Raw genomic sequence first — 18,928 nt, 5'->3', positions numbered from 1 at the left:
TCCACTTCACGATTCCTTTTACCAGTAAATAAGACAACTGAGACTCAGGAAAATCCAATGTCTTGCTCAGATTCATAGAGAAAGTGGCAGACAAATCTGGAGTTAGAACCCAGATATTCCTAACTCTTTCCACCACACCAGAACTCAGTCCATCCCACGAGATGAATTCTGCTCCCAAGGGAATCCCCCCCCACCCCAAACTTTACCACCATGCTTCAGAGTCATGTTAGGAAACTCTGGGGGTCCTCTGAGGCCAACTGGTACAAAGTCAGACACAGGGAGAAGCGAAATCTTAGCTTTCAGAAGGGAGATATTAGCCCCGAGTCCTTTGGTGAGGGGTGGGGAAGGAGCAGAGGAATAGTTTATAATTACAGTTTTTAGTTGGTTAGTTTTCATCACTAAAATGCTAAAATTATAGGAAATCTTGGCCTTCTGCTGGCTGATGAAGTTCATCATTAGAAAAAAATCTTGCAGCAAAAGAAAGACCCCACTTTCATGGCAATCTTTTTTTTCCCCTTGGTAACTTAAAACTGTTGTCTGCACGAGTCCTAAATACGTTCTGGGATGAAGCTAGTCTTTTATTAGGAACACCAGTACACTTATGGCAGGCAACTGATTTAGAAGGGACCTCTGGGGTGGGCTGGGGGATACACGGCGGTGAGCTGAGCACCCCAACATCCAGTGGCTGCCTTATTTGAGCCTGAGCCACGCTTAGGAAGATGGTATATATTAATGTACAATGAAAGCACCTTTCATTTTGGGGTGAGAAGGCTCTAAAAGCTCTACAGAGCCCCAAGATGCAGGTTAATCTCCCTCCCTTTTAATCTCTTCCGGATGATGGAAGCTGAGGGCTTCTTGTGCAAAGTCTGTGTCTTTGTTTGGGGTCTGACTGCCCATGCTCACTGTGATTAGAATCTGTTTGTGAAGAACAGTGAACCATTTCAAGTGAGGAAACAAAGGAGGAGGGCAGTAGTAAAGAGCAATCGAGGCTATAAAATGTCTTTTTAAAAAGTGGAAAGGGGAAGAAAAAAAAAAAAAAAGGACCACCTGGATCCCTGCCAAAGGACAGGACCAGGGGCGGCTCCCCATCGCCGCCCGCCCTCCTGCAGAAGGGCCTCGTGTAAACTTCCCTGCGCTGCTGCGGGTGTCGTGTCAAATGCTGGTGCGCGTGTGTCTGAGCCATCAGATTAACAGAATCTGCAAACACTATCTTTTCCCCTTCTCTCACATTCTCTTAAAACAAATAAAACAATACAGAGGAGAGGATGCCGGCAGAAGGCGGGCGGCGGACCGCAGGCAGGAGTGTTTAGACAGAACGGTTCCTGCTCCTTCTGCTCCAGGAAAAGGGCCTGGGCCTCCGTGCTGGTCACAGGGTCAGGCTGGGGGGATTCTGGGGCGGGGGCGGGCGTCGGGGAGCCTTTCTGACACGGCCAGAGGACCTCGTACCGCCTTGGAGCCCACAGTGAAAACTACTTCTTGTCTGAACGGCGCAGGGAGGGGAGTGGAGAAGGATTTTTGAGGACTGGAGGCTGCGGTCAGCGCCAGGGACAATGGCAGGGGGCGTCCAGGGGGCTGGCCAGCTCTGCTGAGATAAGAGCTTTTCCGTGAGCGTCTTGGCCCGTGGCGCTTCCTGCTCTCGAGGCCCCACAGTCCATTCACACTCGGAGCAAGGCCTGTCCTCCCAGCCTCTGTCTTCCTTCCTCCTCTCACCCCAGCTCGCCTCCACCGAGGGGCCCCTGGGATCCGCCCCCGCCCCCCCCGACTCTGGGTCTCACTCTCTCTCTCTTTTAGGGAATAGGGGCCAGGGTGTCCTGACTGACAGCCCTACATTGGGGTGACCATGGAGCTGGGAGGGGGTCACCTCCTCAGCTACACCCCGATAGGAGCCTTAGAGAAGTCATCCGTTTTCTTCATTCACTTTTCTTCCTAGTAAAAGGCTGGTCAGTGGAGGAAGGGTATTGGAGAAATTTTATTTAAAAAGTCTTTAGGGAAATGTTTGGGGTAGTAAAGAACTCGCATGCCAATGCAGAAGACATAAGAGACGGAGGTTCGATCCCTGGGTTGGGACGATCCCCTGGAGAAGGAAATGGTACCCCATTCCAGTATTTGTGCCTGGAGAATCCCATGGACAGAGGAGCCTGGCGGGTTATAGTCCATGGGACTGCAAAGAGTCAGACACAACTGAAGCAACTTAGCAGCAGCAACAGCAGGAGTGACTACAATAACCTCCTTTAATTCCAGAAGATTCAAGGAGTCTTAAGGTATTGACTCCAGTTGCTCAAGGAAGCATATGTCAAGCTATGGCTATGTATCGTTTGCATAAGGAGAGCAGATTACTATATCACAGTCAACATGGAAACATCCAGGTGGCCTTCAGGGCTAAATGGTGGGGAATCACATTAAGTAGAAATTCTAGACCAAGTCAGACCTGAGTCTGGATCATGGTTTTGCAACCTTCTGGTCATGGGAGGCAGGATGACAAGGTGGGGAGAATCATGTCATAGGAAATGGATCAGAGGCCTTGACTGGTCTTTCTAATTCCTTGAGTACTTTTGAAATCGCTGGGTCACGTCAGCCCAAGGAATTACTCTTAATAAATTCGGGATTGGTGTCATGCCACCAGTGACCACGGAGGAAGTGGTAATGACCAGCACTGTGTCACTCACTGTCTGGAGTGGAAATGTGGTTGAGGAATTCGTTGCCTACAGCCCACAGAGGAGGAGAAAAGAAATCACTTTTCTCAGATCTCAGTTCCCTGAAAAATTGTATTTCTCTTGTTTTGCCTTTATCTCATGGGCCCCTTCTTCTTGCAAATGTCTATTTTATGTCTTTCTTTGACAGCTAGCAAGTAAAGCATGTGGGCCATATCTCTGTCTTACCCCATCTTCATCCAGATTTGCTAAATAATGAATTGCACTCTTCACGAACCACCTCGAATTCTTTGGGCATGGATGTGTTCTTAACTCAGTATCACCCTCATGTCTGCCAACGCAAACGGACCTTCTCTGAATTATTTCCTTTCTGTTTTTTAATCCCTGTAAGAAAACTACTAAGACATGGTAACATGGGGCTGCTTCCTTTGTTGGCAATGTTAAGATGGGGTGGAAAATGGTAAAATCTTCAGATTATTCAGGAAGTTAGAGTTGTTGTCTAGGTTGGTCATAGCTTTGCTTCCAAGGAGCAAGTGCCTTGTGTCTTTTAATTTCATGGCTGCAGTCACCATCTGCAGTGATTTTGGATGCAGTGATTTTCACTTGCTCCTTGGAAGAAAAGCTATGACCAACATAGACAGCATATTAAAAAGCAGAGACATTATTTTGCTGACAAAGGTCTGTCTAGTCAAAGCTATGGTTTTTCTAGTGGTCATGTATGGATGTGAGAGTTGGACTATAAAGAAAGCTGAGTGCTGAAGAATTGATGCTTCTTAACTGTGATGTTGGAGAAGACTCTTGAGAGTCCCTTGGACTGCAAGGAGATCAACCCAGTCCATCCTAAAGGAAATTAGTGCAGAATATTCATTGGAAGGACTGATGATGAAGCTGAAACTCCAATACTTTGGCCATCTGATGCAAAGAACTGACTCATTAGAAAAGCCCCTGATGCTGGGAAAGATTGAAGTTAGGAAGAGAAGGGGGCAACAGAGAATGAGATGGTTGGATGGACATGGATTTGAGCAAGCTACAAGAGTTGGTGGTGGACAGGGAAGCTTGGCTTGATACAGTCCATGGGGTTGCAAAGAGTTAGACACGACTGAGTGACTGAACTGACTAGAGGAGTTGTAATATGCTAGACCTGGCTGCACTGGTGAATTCTGCCTCAGCTCTTCAAACCCTCATTGCCCCACATCCTGTCCAGCCTACCATGGCACGTGGGCTCTGGACATTTACTGGCTTGTGTTCAGTTGTCTTCTGATACTTTTCCACGTGTTTGACTTTTCAATAACCATATCCTTAATAACAGAAGGAACTAAATCTTGTACTTCTTTCGGAGGACATGATTCTACTTCTTAAATGGACTGCTGCTGCTGCTAAGTCACTTCAGTCGTGTCGACTCTGTGTGACCCCATAGACGGCAGCCCACCAGGCTCCCCCATCCCTGGGATTCTCCAGGCAAGAACACTGGAGTGGGGTGCCATTTCCTTCTCCAATGCATGAAAGTGAAAAGTGAAAGTGAAGCTGCTCAGTCACATCTGACTCCTAGTGCCCCCATGGACTGCAGCCCACCAGGCTCCTCCGTCCATGGGACTTTCCAGGCAAGAGTACTGGAGTGGGGTGCCATTGCCTTAAATGGAGTATGTGTGAACAAATTAGTTTTTATTGAATCAAATGGTGCTAGTAGTTATTAGCTGCTGGTTAAGTTATTTTCTATTAGCCTAGAAGGTGCTTCTGCACATGTCAGCACCATTGCTTGGGTAGAAATTCTCCGATACTATTTACTTGTCAGATGTGGATCCCAACATGATGAGTCCATCCTGGGTCATTAATGCTCCTCCTTGGGAGTGGACAGCCCTGATGGTGGTAACACGGCACTGGGTTGAGGGGGACGTGTGAGGTCACTGGAGGGTCAGCAGTGCCCCTTTCTCAATATGTGTGAGGTGAGTGATGGATGGCTGAGTTGGCACCCATGTGAGATTGAGTCCATGTCTAGTCCGCTGTTCTTGGTGGGCCAAGAAGACTGGCTCTTCTTGTTGGGCCATCACTCAGTGAGAGACACTGTGCTCTTCTGCTGGTCCCCAGGTAGCTGGGCTAAGCCCTGAGGTTATGATGATGAGTAAGACCTAGTCCCTGCTCTTAAGTAGCCCTCAGTCTGGTCAGATAATCACCGCTAACATGAACGACCTGTCTGCTGTGTACCAGGCATTGCACCGAGCATCTTACAAATTAATTTCTTTGGAGTAAATCACCATGGTTAGAAGACCTGTCCAAAGGTGCAAGCATGTTTTGGGGGGGGACATGAACCCAACGTCAGGGACTGTTTTGTCAGATTGTCAGCATTCACTGGACATTTGTGTGTATCTGATGTTAGGGAAGTAGCTTTGCAGTGGGCGGCCCCAGAGCAACCAAAAACAACTATAAGCAAACAGATTTGAGCTAAGTATTTGGGCTAAGTACTACTGGACTGTGCATGCATGCTAAATTGCTTCAGTCATGTCCAACTCTTTGCGACCCTATGGACCATAGCCTGCCTGGCTCCTCTGTCCATGGGATTCTCCAGGCAAGAATACTGGAGTGGGTTGTCCAGGGGATCTTCCCGACCCAGGGATCAAACCTGTATCTCTTACATCTCCTTCATCGGCAGGCAGGTTCTTTACCACTAGCGCCACCTGGGAAGCCCCACTACTGGGCTAAGTACTTTTATGCATTTTATCTCATTTAATCCCCCTAAACAACCTTAGGATGTCAGGAAACTTGGACCCAGAGAGGTGGTTTACTTCGCCCAGAATCACACAGCCAGCAGGTAATAGGAGCCAGGATGTAGACTCCAGAGCCCATGACCTTCACCTCTGGGCTACACTGCCTTTCTGCCTTCTCATGCCTTTTAAGGTTGTTCCTGATGTCATAACACAGGCTTTTCAAAACATACTTGCTTTCTGGATCATGAGTTTTTGAGCAAAAAATATTTAATGTCTACATGGTTGTGCATAATGACAGATGAAGTGCATGGATGGTGATGTGCTAGAAGGCCACTCGTCTGCAGTCTCTGGCATATCAGCCAGGACTGGCTTCCCAACGAGATCCGTGGAACACTCTGGGCCTCATCTCTGAAATGGTAGTAACTACAGTCCTTGTCTCATAGAAGTTCTGTAAAAGTTAAATGAGAGCCAGTACATATAAAGCACTTATCCTTTGCTTTTCAGTTGCTAAGTTGTGTCTGACTCTTTGCGACCCTATGGACTGCAGCACGCCAGGCCTCCCTGTCCTTCACTATCTCCTGGAGCTTGCTCAGATTCATGTCCATTGACTCGGTGACGCCATCCAACCATCTCATCCTCTGCTGCTCCCTTCTCCTCCTGTCCTCAATCTTTCCCAGCATCAGGGTCTTTTCCAATGAGTCAGCTCTTCACATCAGGTGGCCAAAGTTAGGTGCTTAATAAGTTTCAATAATAAGGAAAAAAAAAAAAACAAACCCAGGCCATACAGTCTACTGGCCATAATCTTTCATTTGGCTGTAAGTAGAGTCTAAATACCATTTCTCTTTTCCTCACCTCACTTATCCAGTAACTTTTTCACACTCACAAAAAGAGGATTTCTCAATGAGGTAACAATCTCTGATTATCTCACATGTTTTCAGTGAAGAGGACAAGGCATGTAGAACATGAAAGGCCTAAGAAAAAGGGATAATAAGCAGCCACACAACTTTTTAAAAGGCCTGAGTGCAAACCTAAGACTTTGATCTTCAGACATGGAAGGCGAGCTTTGGAGCCATAACGCGCATAACATGGGCTAAGGACGGGAGTAAGACACCCTCCCACCCCCACACTGAGTCTGTACAAGCCCATCATTCTGTAAGTGCCATGGGGGTGGGGGGTAACCAGAGAGCAGGACGCCTGGGTGGTGGCCAGGGAAGGCGAGCTGGAGCAGAATGACTGGCTGGCAAAGTTTTTAGCCTCCATTCAAGAAGTCCTAGGTTGGGTCCAAACCTCCCTTCCCAGATTTGGTTTTCATTTTACCTCGTCCTGGTAAGCCAGCCAATGACTCTCTAAGCATCTCCTCTTCAACCCCTCCCTGTCATTCCCCTGAGTCCCTCTATCAGATCTGTCCTCTCCCTTCCCATCTGATCTCCCCAGGACTTCCCATCACCTTAGGACCCAGATCTCCTCCCCTGCCTCACCATGGTGCTCCCTCTTAACTGCCGTCCATTGAAACCACGTGGGTTTGTTTAGTCAACCAGAGTGGAAGCACCTCCCTGGAGGAGGAAATGGCACCTCACTCCAGGATTTCTGCCTGGGAAATCCCATGGACAGAGGAGCATGGCGGGCTACAGTCCATGGGGTCACACAGAGTCAGACACGACTGGGCATGATAAACACCTTTCAGCAGGATGCAATACAATGTTGTAGTGAAAATAAGAATAACAGGAATTGCAAATACTTTCTAATTTTCCTTGTTATGGCTTCTTAGATACACTCATCATTTAAAAGTGGACAGTTCATTTCCAAATACATGGGGTTTTTGAAGTATCTTTGATATTAATTTCTCATTTAAATGCTTTCTTTTCTGCAATCACCTGCAGTGTTTTTTTCAGTCTTTTAATTTTATCGAGGCTTTCAATGGCTAAGTCAAAGAATCTCTCTTGGTAAATGTCACATTGCACTTGAAAATACGTGGGTTACTTTCAAACATCTTTTGATAGTGATTTCTAACAATTCCACAGGGATAAGAGAACAGACTCTGTATGATTTCAATACCTTCAGACCATGACATTTCTGCACCTTGATTTATGTCCCTGAATATGCACCAGTGTCTCCTGTTTTATACCTATGGGAACTTGAATAGAACTTGTATCCTGCTGTTGTGTTAAAATTATATAAATCTTAATTATGTTGAATTGGTTCATAGTGCTTCTCAGGTCTACTGTATCCTTTGCTTTTCTGTCTATTAATTTTTGAGAGTCTGATATTGAAACTACAATCTTATCTACCTAAAAAATAATCGTAATGTATTTAACTTTGTTCTGTATTTTCCAAGTCTCCTGTAAATGTGCTACCATACTTTCATAATCTAAAAAAGAATAAACCGGAATAACAAGCAGACAGAAATTTGAGACTTGGGTCTAGTCCTGGGCTTGCCATCATCTAGCTATGAGGGGAAGAATAATTATCTGTGAGCTTCAGTTTCTCATCTATAAAACAAGCTCTCTTTAATCTCTAAAATATCTTAAGTTCTTAAAATTTTTTTTGAAGGATAGTTGATTTACAGTGTGTTAGTTTCTGCTGTACAGCAAAGTGAATCGGCTATACATATACACATATCCACTCTTTTTTAGATTCTTTTCCCACATAGTTCATTAGAGTATTGAGTAGAGTTCCCTGTGCTATACAGCAGGTCATTATCTATTTTATATACACTAATGTTTATACGTAAGTCTCAATCTCCCAATTTATCCCTCCTCTGTCCTTTCCCCACTGGTAACCATAGGTTTGTTTTCTACATCTGTGACTCTATTTCTGTTTTGTAAATAAGTTCATTTATACCATTTTTTAAGAGTCCACAATATCATATGATATTTAGAATGTCTTAAATTCTACGTGAATGAATCACTCACAGTGACTAGACCCAGGCGTGTCGAGGCTGAGGCCCGCACCTCCATGTCCCCTTCCATCAGCTGTAAACCCTTATGCATTCTCCTTCATCTCCTTTTATCAATCTTCCATGAGCTTCGTGAGGCGGGCTGAGGGTTGAGTGTTTGCTGAATCCTGACCCAGAAAATGAATCCCGAACCACGAATGGGAGGGAATGGGACTTCCCTGTAGGAGAGGAAACAGGCCTGCGTGGTGGGAAAGCCACAGAGATGGCAGCACTATTCGTGGAGCATCAGTCCACTGTTTGATTCACTGTCCTCCTGAGGTTGGTCCTATACAGGCTCGCTTGTCCCCGTGGGGTCTCTACCCCCTCAAAGGGTCTATCTACTCCCTCTGCAGGTTTGGGGCCTGAACCAGCTTCATTCACATCATCCTTGGTTCCCAAAGAGATTGTGAGATTGGAGTCAGATTCCCCCAACAGCTGCTAAGTTCTTTCTTCTTTCCTCCCCAACCCCAGTTCAACTTTAACCCAACCAGTGGAATCTGAGATCGCTGGTGACAAGAGTAAACCCAAAAAGTGAGGCCAATGCTCTCCCAAACCTGTCCCCTCGAGGACTTCTGCTCCTTCCTCTAGGAACCCACAGTGATCCACCGTGGCTCACTAACAGTAACCTTCTGAAATGCCAACCTACGTAGCCTCTTCTATCCCAGATCTGAAAACACCTGAGAGAGAAAATTCTGAGCTTCAGTTTCCTTATGGGGAAATTGTGGCCATCATGTAGAATTGTTGCACAGATTAGGGGTAGTGTATGGAATGGAACGCACACAACTTTGGCCCTAGAAAGGATCATTGGTTCAGTCTCTTACAGCTATCATCATGAAGTAGTCAACTGCATTCAAGGTGACAAAACATCCCATGAGTATTCTAGAGACGGTATGAAGTGACTATTGAAGCTCATTAGGAAGTACCACCTGGACCCCAGTCTAAATCGATCACACGCTTCCTTCTAGTCCAGGCCACCAGGTTCTGCTTTTTCACTTAAAAGGGCAGTGAAGTTTATCAGGTTGGCCAAAAGGTTCATCAGGCTTTTTCCATAATATCTTATGGAAAGATGTATTGGCCTAACCCAATACATGAGAACCGCAGACCAAGGCCCATGTTTCAAGATACAGTCTCTCCAGCCCATGGATACATAACTAAGATGTGCCTTTCCAAGGAAAGGTGTATGTTTTACAAGGGATTTGTTTACATGTTATCTCAGGATCTTGTGTCAGGATAGGAGTTTCTAGATTTGGTCATGAAAATGCCCATTCAATTAAAAAAAAACAACTGTGAACATGGGCTAAAGACAATTGGGCGGTTCTGCCAACGTTCTGGAGGAATCTCCCCAAATTGCAGGTTGCCACCTTTTGGTCTTCCTACTCCAGGGAAGCTAACATTGAACTTTGCTCAAAAGATCCCTCTCAAAATCACCCAGCAAGACTTCCTGTGACTCAGCCTTTTGGTTCAATTTAAACACACAATGGAACGTTTGATAGGAATTACAGGAGACAGTTAATTCATTAGCAACAATTATTCATTGGACTCCCCGTATTCCTAGGAAGAGTGGGGAATGAGGAAAATCTCACAAAGCGTAGGAAAGCGGCAAAAAGGCATTGGCGAATGAGCTCGCTCTGTTGAGATCTCTGCATGAAATATTAATAAGGGCTGTTGTTGGAAGACTCACACAGGCGGCGAGGACTTCCTTATCCCATCATTATATAACAGAAGCAAGACGTTTCCCAAGTGAGCAGCCACTTCTGGTTTGTGATGAAAGCTTCTTGGGGGCGGCCAGATTTACGCTGCTGTTGTTAAAGCTCAAAGTCCTATTCAGGTGGGCTTGGGTGAAGTGGTCATCTTTTAAGTCTTTGTATTCATTTGAGGTTTTGCGTGTGCCAAGTTAAAATTCTCTGGAGCCTGTCTGATTTGAGTCTGCCTAGGTATACCCACAAGAGACGTGGGTACAAATTGTATACTTAGAAGCAGTGTGATAAATATTAAAGCGTGAAGTATGTGATCAAATTTCCAAAAGACGAGGTCATCTTAAATTACAGCTTCTCTCTGACATTGACCTACATCTAGCCGTAGGAGAGGTTGGCTTTTGCAGTGCTTAAACTGGTAAAACTTGTATTTTCTAGCTAGAAAAATCAGATACGGGACATAAAATTGTTTCAGCATAAAAAGAATAGACAGCCATGCTGGTAGTCAATTAAATTTGGGTCCTTGAATATATTTCTCATTAACTACCATTAATGATTGTTTTGTTTTTGCCCTGTTAATTTTACATACCCCACTGGTGCACAAAACTGCTTCTCCCAAATGATCTAGACCTAAGACATCCTTAATGATTCAGGCCTTCCTTTCTCTGCCAATTTGGTGATGTAAACAATAGAGAAATGCAATTAGGCAACTTCTCAGAGTTCCTAGAGGCCTCTGCCTCCGTATTTTGTAGGCCAACCCCGTCTCCCCTCCCCCACAAAACACTCCCCCCCACTGTCCCTGCAAGAGTGTTTCAGAAATGGAATGTCAAACCGTGTAGCAGGGAATATAATTCCCTTTCTTTTTTGAAAAATTCAAGTAGAGTTGATTTACAATGTCGTGTGTGTCAATTGTTCAGTTGTGTCCAACACTTTGCGACCCCCATGGACTGTAGCCCACCAGGCTCCTCTGTCCATAGGATTTTCCAGGCAAGAATATTGGAGTGGGTTGCCATGCCCTTCTTCAGGGGATCTTCCCAACCCAGGGATCAAACCCGGGGCTCCCTCATTTCAGGCAGATTCTTTGCCATCTGAACAATGCTGTGTTACAGGGAACATTTTTAGGCTGGGCAAAATGTTTGTTTGGACCTGGATGGGTAGGGTGGGGAGGGAGGTGGGAGGGGGATTCAGGATGGTGGGGACACATATATACCTATGGTTGATTCATACTCACGTATGGTGGAAACCAGCACAGTATTGTAAAGTAATTATCCTCCAATTTTAAAATAAATTTTTTAAAAGTTTAGATTTTTCCATAATATCTTATGGAAGACCCAAGCAAACTTTTTGGCCAACCCAATATTTTCTATCAAACACCTAAACACAGAATTATTTGAGACTCCAAATCTGATTTGCTTTAAACCTTTGGAAGTAGTTCCTTGAGATTCCATGGATGTCTATTAGGTTTTCTTAGCAAATCCATCATTTTAACTAAGAAAGCAATAAAGAGTACTCCACCCATATCACCTTCCACGAGGTGAGAATCCAGTTACACTGCATGTGTTCTGAAAGACTGCGCTGGCAGAAGACCACACGGAGCAAGCACGGTTTTAGGACTAACCGGGCAAAGAATGCCGGTCTGAATGGGCTGGACGGGGCTGCAGGGGAAAACAGCAGCAGTGGAGGAGCTGCTACATTTTCTTCCTTAATGAGTGATTATCGACATTATAATTAAAGTCAGTTCTGCACCACAGCATACACCATTACATGTAAGACTTCTCTTAACAACCGCTCTGCATTCCTATGTTTTTTTTTTTTGTTGTTGTTGTTGTTCATTTGGCCCTGACCTTCAGAGTTAATCCTGAGGTCCAGGGGCTTTATAATTTGTAAGAAGTGGAAGGGAAATAGTGTGCAACCACTAGGAAATTATTTCAAGCTCTTCAGAAAGAAGAAAACGTCATTTTAAGTGGTTGTCTCATTTCACTCGTTAACTCACTGGGTATTATAGGAAAGGGGAAGCAGGACAGTTACCATTCACAGAAGGGGAAACTGGAGCCCAGATTAAATAACTGGCCAAGGTCACACAGAAGTCAGGGACAGGGCCAAGAATAGAACCCACTTCCTTCATTCCCAGGTCTCCATGCCCAAGACTGTGGAAAAGAGATGCTGCAGGTACGTATATAGAGAGGATACATACTCACCCAGTGGGTTTGACTTTACATCATTAAATTCTAAACACAAAATGTATGTATCTTTGTTTTGCTCAATCAGTAGATGCAGTAAGGCTATTTAGGCTGAATACGGACCATGTGCACAATGTATTGTAAGATATAGGCAATGTCAACACAGTGTATCAGATTTCTCTCTACAGATTTTTATGGGTCACAGATAGCTGGTGAAGGAAACGAGACTTTCGCAAGAACCCAATATACCTAACATTTTCCATCAAAGCATGATGACACAGATGTGTTGCAACTCTGTTGTAATCTATTAGTGTTGTTGATGATAATTTGTGATGCTGAGAAGGGGAGAATTACAGTAGCCTCTTGTCTAAAGAATGTGTGTTCTAAAACCCAAACCGCCATCCTTAAAGGCTGCTAGCCTTGAACCTCCTTACATTAAAGAACCAGATTCAGTTCAGTCGCTCAGTCGTGTCTGACTCTGCGATCCCATGAATCACAGCACGCCAGGCCTCCCTGTCCATCACCGACTCCAAGAGTTTACTCAAACTCACGTCCATCGAGTCGGTGATGCCATCCAGCCATCCCATCCTCTGTCGTCCCCTTCTCCTCCTGCCCGCGATCCTTCCCAGCATCAGAGTCTTTTCCAATGAGTCAACTCTTCGCATGAGGTGGCCCAGGTATTGGAGTTTCAGCATCAGTCCTTCCAATGAACACCCAAGACTGAAAAGAACCAGATTGCCCTTCCCCAATTTCTCCTGGCTTCCTCAAATTCATCCTCCCCATTCCCCAAAGAGGGGCCCCTTCCAAACAGCCCCATATTGTTCCTTTACAGAGCATCCTCCATGGAGCAGGCGACCTTACCTGAGCAATTTTTCTATGAGACTGGACCAGCACTGTGACAGAGCTCACCAAGGACCATGAGATTGCAACCAGCTCACCTCGTGGGTAGTTCATAGTTCTACTTAGTTCTTCACAACCCAGGTTGGAGGGTGTGTGTGGGGGTGAAGTTCTAAAAATCTGGCAGGAGTCAGCTCTCTTACATTCCAGTGTACCCCACCCCAGCTTCAGCCAACGTGCAAGTCAGAACCACTTCCTCCCATGACTGGAAACAATGAATGGGGCTGGCCCCAGCTCCCCCGTTATACACTTGCGTTCATTCTTACTTTTGCCTAGCTCATCTATCTTGCCTTCTTCTTCTTCCCTGCTTCTGAAAAATCATAAATTCTGTTTTCCTTGATTCCACAACCCAGCCCTACTAGATCTCCATTTCTAAAGCACGGCAAAATGACATTTTACTTTCCATAGTCTTAGCGCTCGTTTCTCAGAAATATTAGGTAAAAGTTCTCACAGTTGTGAAACTAGCTTTGCAGTGGGGAGAACAATGTTTTCCAAGTTCCTTGAAAGTTTTGGAGCCTTACATGGAGACATTTACCCTAATGTAAGCAATAATTACAACCTTGCAAGATTCCATGGCACTCTGTACCTTTCTCAAACACACTGCCTTATCTGAGCCTTATATACTCCCTATGAAGTGTATGTAATCACCCCTATTTCATACGAACAGAAGCTGTAAACTACACATGTGAAAAGCACTATAAGCTCACCACCCTTCTGTGTGCTCCCTGGTTAATGCTTAGGCCGACATGGGGCAAGTTAGGACAATTGATTTAGAAGTCTCTGCCAGTTGCTGGAGGTGAAAGAAATCCCACATTCCACCTCATTTGATATTATAGTAGAAAAATCTGCCTGCAATGAAGGAGATGTGGCCTGAGCCATGGGTTCGATCCCTGGGTTGGGAAGATCCCCTGGAGAAGGAAATGGCTAACCACTCTAGTATTCTTGCCTGGAAAATTCCATGGACCAGGGAGCCTGGGGATTACAGTCCACTGGGTTGCAAAGAGTCAGACACAATTTAGCGACTAAACACACACACAATAACAACAATGTTTTTAAAAATTCAAAACAGTCTGCTGCTTCTACTACTTTACTATCAAGATATGCAGAGAATTAAAAGGTGGGGAAGATTCTACTGTATTTTCCCTCAGCTCATTATGTATGTGAGCTTAAAAGTAACTACCTTTCCCCTATCCTTAATGTCTTAGGACAAATTCTAGGTGAATCAACAACCACAATGTCATTCAGTTTGAGCATAGCTTAGCAGCTTAGCACATTGTTTTTAAAGGAGGCAATTTTTGTTAAATTTATTTAAGGCTCTTAGTATTCACAAAGATGAACTACTTGAACAGTTCTGATCATTTTTAAAAATATATTTATTGGACTCCAGGAAACTATACAGTAAGTCTGAATCTCTTTACTTTAGACTCATTAACCAGTTGGCCACTTTAAACCAATGAATAGTTTTGAGCTACTTAAACACATTCTAACCTCAAAACTAATGCTTTGGTGTGGTCCATAGATAGATATATCTCTTAACTAGAACCTAAAAATTAAATACCAAGAATTATTCTACATATTCAAGAGTAATATGTATATATTAATCACGTAACCTCTTTTGACAAAGATGCACAGACAACATTCTGCAAATATGTACTGTGTAACCCAGAATAAGTAAGATTTTTACAATCCATGCACTAGAACATCCATTATTCAAACGTCACTATCTAAAATTCCTGCCTGCCAGTGAATCTAAGTATATAAAAATAGTTCATAGAAAGTCATATTTGAAAAATTTTAGTAGTAAAAGAGGGCTTGTCTGTCAGTGTGAGCTCTGATCTCTCTGCAGGGTGAAATCAAGTTTTTCTATTTGCTCTCTAGTGTACAAAGGTCCCATGTATCTTTCTGAAATATCTCTACATTAAATGTACTGATTCAACCATCAAGCATCAAAGTTGGACCTGACACAGGTAAGCTACTCAGTCTACTGACTTAAAAAATGAGAAACTCTTAAGGACACACACATCTTCTGCATTTCAAGCAACAATTTATTTGTAAGTGAATCATCACTGAAAGAGTGAAAACTTTCATTTGTGATCTGTCTTGTGATAGGAACAAAGAAACAAAAGAAAGCCTTTAGCATTAAGAGAATACGTCAGACGGCCAACAAACATTTACAGAAGATTTAAGGTACTTCTCTCAATCTTTGAGAGAGTTCCAAGAGGAATAAGATATCTTTCTAGGCCTTGGCAAGCATACTTCGTAAAATGGGAGAAGGATCCTCCTTACCACAGAGAAATCAGGAAAAAAGGTAATGTTTATAAAGTTTCACTTCAGCTGACCTAATTCCCCAAACCACATTTTATTAGCATTATTCAAACTTAACTTTATAATACTGTGTTCTGTCACTCAATTCTTATTTTCTAACATAGCCATTAGCTCTAATCCTGAATAGAAATGAAATTTTAGATTCTCTATTGCCAAATCACAATAAGAATATTCTTAAAAGGCTATGTTATTCTATAAAAATTCAACTCTATACCTTTATCCAAACCTAAAAGCTTAAGTTAGTTATTCTAAATGCATTTGCAAGTAATTATTGTTTAGTTGCTAAGTTGTGTCCAACTCTTGGCAATTCTATGGACTGTAGCCCCCCAGGCTCCTCTGTGCATGGGATTTCCCAGGTAAAAATACCTGAGTGGGTTGCCATTTCCTTCTCCAGGGGATCTTCCCGACCCAGGGATCAAACCTGAGACATCTGCACCGGCAGGCGGATTCTTTACTACTAAGCTACCTGGGAAGCCCCAGTTGTAATTTAGGTTAGCACAAACATCCAGGCCTTAAAGAGTCCATAAATATGGATGTCTATTTCCAAATCAGCAAAATAATAAAATCTCAGTATATTTTACTTTCTTTGGGGTTGAATAATCACAGTGGTAGAGAAGGTATTCCAGATCTGTGAGTTCTCATATTTCTATTCTTAGCAAAGGATTCACTCATATGAGAAATCAGATGTGTGAAAACAGTCACTTCTCAGGAATTACACAGTCACCCAGGAACTTTCACAATCAGGATAATATGCCTTAAAAGATTAAAACACGAGATGAAGACAGGCTGAAATTGCAGGAAGTATATAGAAAACCAAGTAGCCTCTTCTTTTCATGCTAGAATTATACTGTGTTTATTTTTTTATCAAGCTAATTAAAAAAAATAATAGCAACTCTCCCAAGCACTCTACAAGTGGGACGAAAAGCAATAAAGAAAACATTCTGGCCTTAAGCTAATTGTTGCGCAGTCTCACTACTATCTTGACTACTGCACCCATCAATTCTATCTGTGTACCTTCAAACTCGCTCCTATGAACGATCATGTGTCAATCCTCCAGACTAAACAGTAATGGAAAACAGCAAACAGGGCTCGGTCATCAACAGGAAGCAAGGAAACACTGCACGGCTGAGAGAGGGCAAATACACCCCGAGCATCTGTGTATTCAGACAGGATGCTGAATCAGCTCATAGCTCAGAGAAGACGAGTGTACCCACACCTTGTGATGCGACAGAGCTGTCAGCAAAGGGCTGTTCATGCTGAGGAGGGAGAAGAGAGTCTGAGAAAGTCAGGAAGGTTCGTGGAGAAGGTAACCCCACTGATGAGCTTGGGAAGATAAAGATGGACCTCTTAGGGGGGAGAAAGCATGTGGAAGGTCATGTCCAACGAGTGTAAGAGCACACACAGAGCGCAGGCAAGGCAATGATCACCAGTGGTGGGAAGATCTGATGTCATGCTCAATGCTTTTGGAGTGCTAAATGGGGGGACCAGTAACTGATGTAGTAATGGAGCCGAAGTCTGGGGGTGCCCGGCTGGAAAACAAGAGACGGGAGTTCCAACCCGAGTTCCAAAGAGTGGCTCAGAGGGGGACCCTCATTCTGTCCCTGTGCTCCTAGTCTAGAACTATTGGAATTATGACAAGGTTAGCCATGGTAAGGAAGAAGTGTAGGTAGACTGCCTACCTTTTCCCAGGGCAGGGGAAGCCTCGCCTGCTGTGGACCACACGTCCCAAGTGCCAACTCCCATCTGTGGCCGTGAAAGACCCTGGAGTCCAGATGTTGAAGAGCATTCGAAAGTTATTTGAGAAACAAACTGTGCCTACCTTGCATTGGAGTGATTATGGTTACAGGGGTGCCAGAACCACGTGATAGCAGGTGTGGGGACTCCATAAATGGTGCAGGTCAGGATCTGTCTGCTGCCCAGTGGGTACAAGATCGGATCCGGGAATGATGATACAGCCCTTTCGTAAATCTGGGGTTTCACTGAAAGGAGAGAACAGGACAGAGGTTGAGAACTGGTCCAATGACTGGACCACAACACCAAGGACCACATTCTCACTGGTTCTGATGTCAAGGAGACAAACGTGGATGAAAACCAAACCTGTGTAACTGTCATCATAATGTCAATTGAAAAGCAATAGGTATGTTTTGAGAGCATGTAAAAACTTGATTCCATGGTACGTACGTTCTGATCACAATGATAAAAAAAAAAATCACATTGCTATGGGAGATAAGAAGCAACCATGAAATAGTTGGGATGGGGGCATAATGGTTTTTAAAACAATTGAAAAAATTTTAATTTTCTTTGTTATACTGACTTTAAAAATCAATTTTTATTACAGTACAGTTGCTTTACAATGTTGTGTTAGTTTTTACTGTACAGCAAAGTGAATCAGCTATAGGTATATATATATCCCCCCTTTTCTGGATTTCCTGCCCATTTAGGTCAGCACAGAGCACCAAATAGGGTTCCCTATTACAGACAGCAGGTTCTCATCCATTATCTATTTTATTTACTGGCTTTTGACACAAATGGTCACTAATGTCACCTCCACCAGAACCAAAAGAACGTTTGAAAAGTCTGAACGGTGAACTCACCATTGACAATCAGAGTGACAGTGAAGTTTTTGAACACATTTGCCTGCTTTATGCCCAGCAAGACTGTGTAGTCCCCTGCATCTTCGGGAGTCACATCTTTGATAATCAATGAATAGCCACGAATCAGATAGCGGGCAGACTTCTCAGTGGCCAGTGACCCGTCTTTTAACCTGTGGTTAAGTGCATGATTAGTAAGTTATTTCATATCACCTCTTAGATAACACGTTAACATTGCCACGTACGGATGTGTGCTCCAGTTTAGACATCTAGAGCCCTGGATTCCTCAACAGCCACTTAAAACATTTAGACACTGACTTAGTAAAGCCCAGTGGGGGAATTTTAGATTGGGAAACACTGCTTTGTTGATCGGCAAAGAGGAAGAAGCAAGCTGAGGGAAGGAAGACAAGTGATGATTTAATGTACCCACATGGATGCTGCTTGCTACTGTGACTTAAGTATTAACCCAGAAGCACGGGCTGATTCCATCTGAGATGTTTTTTCAGAGTTCTCCATGAGGCTCCATCGCAATACAAGGGTCATTGTAAGTCAGATCAACTAGATCACTTCTCCAGATAAAAACAAAAATAGACTTTCCCATTGTGGCCTCATGTGGAGTTCTTATTAGTTATATAAATGGTCACACCAGTTGTCCCTTTCATAAGCTATAGTGAAATCAAGATTATCAAGGTTCTTTCCTCTGGGAAAGATTAAGGCACAAAACTCACAAACAAAAGGTATAAACTTAAAAATAATTTTTTTTAAACTTTAGAGACAGACTCAACGCCTAGATATCACTCAATTACATACAGAACCAAGAGTCAGGCGAGAAGGCTCACCCTGGCTCTGCCACTGTATGCCGTGAACTTGACTAAGTCATTGATTTCTCAGTTTCTCCAAGTTTCTCAAAGATCTCTTAACTGTAAAACTCTGTGATTTCATTAAATGGCACA

The 18,928-nt window shown here is 43.8% G+C and overlaps 1 protein-coding gene across 5 annotated transcripts in view; it reads right to left on the bottom strand.

Annotated features, from left to right (window-relative positions):
* Positions 1–18,928, bottom strand: part of FLT1 (fms related receptor tyrosine kinase 1) — a 205,688-nt gene that overhangs the window by 112,594 nt on the left and 74,166 nt on the right. For all 5 annotated transcript variants that reach the window (XM_086329568.1, XM_086329567.1, XM_086329571.1 and 2 more), the window contains 2 exons: positions 17,979–18,148; positions 17,204–17,363 (listed from right to left, as the gene is read on the bottom strand). In XM_086329568.1, coding sequence (XP_086185694.1) covers positions 17,204–17,363; positions 17,979–18,148 — 330 coding nt within the window. The remainder of the gene's footprint in view (positions 1–17,203; positions 17,364–17,978; positions 18,149–18,928) is intronic.

This window comes from Bos grunniens, chromosome 12, assembly GCF_055505025.1.
Source record: "Bos grunniens cultivar Pamir isolate PY7600 chromosome 12, Bosgru_T2T1.0, whole genome shotgun sequence".
NCBI lineage: Eukaryota > Metazoa > Chordata > Mammalia > Artiodactyla > Bovidae > Bos > Bos grunniens.
Note: the sequence above shows the minus strand (reverse complement) of the source record. Positions and strands in the feature narration are given on the sequence as shown.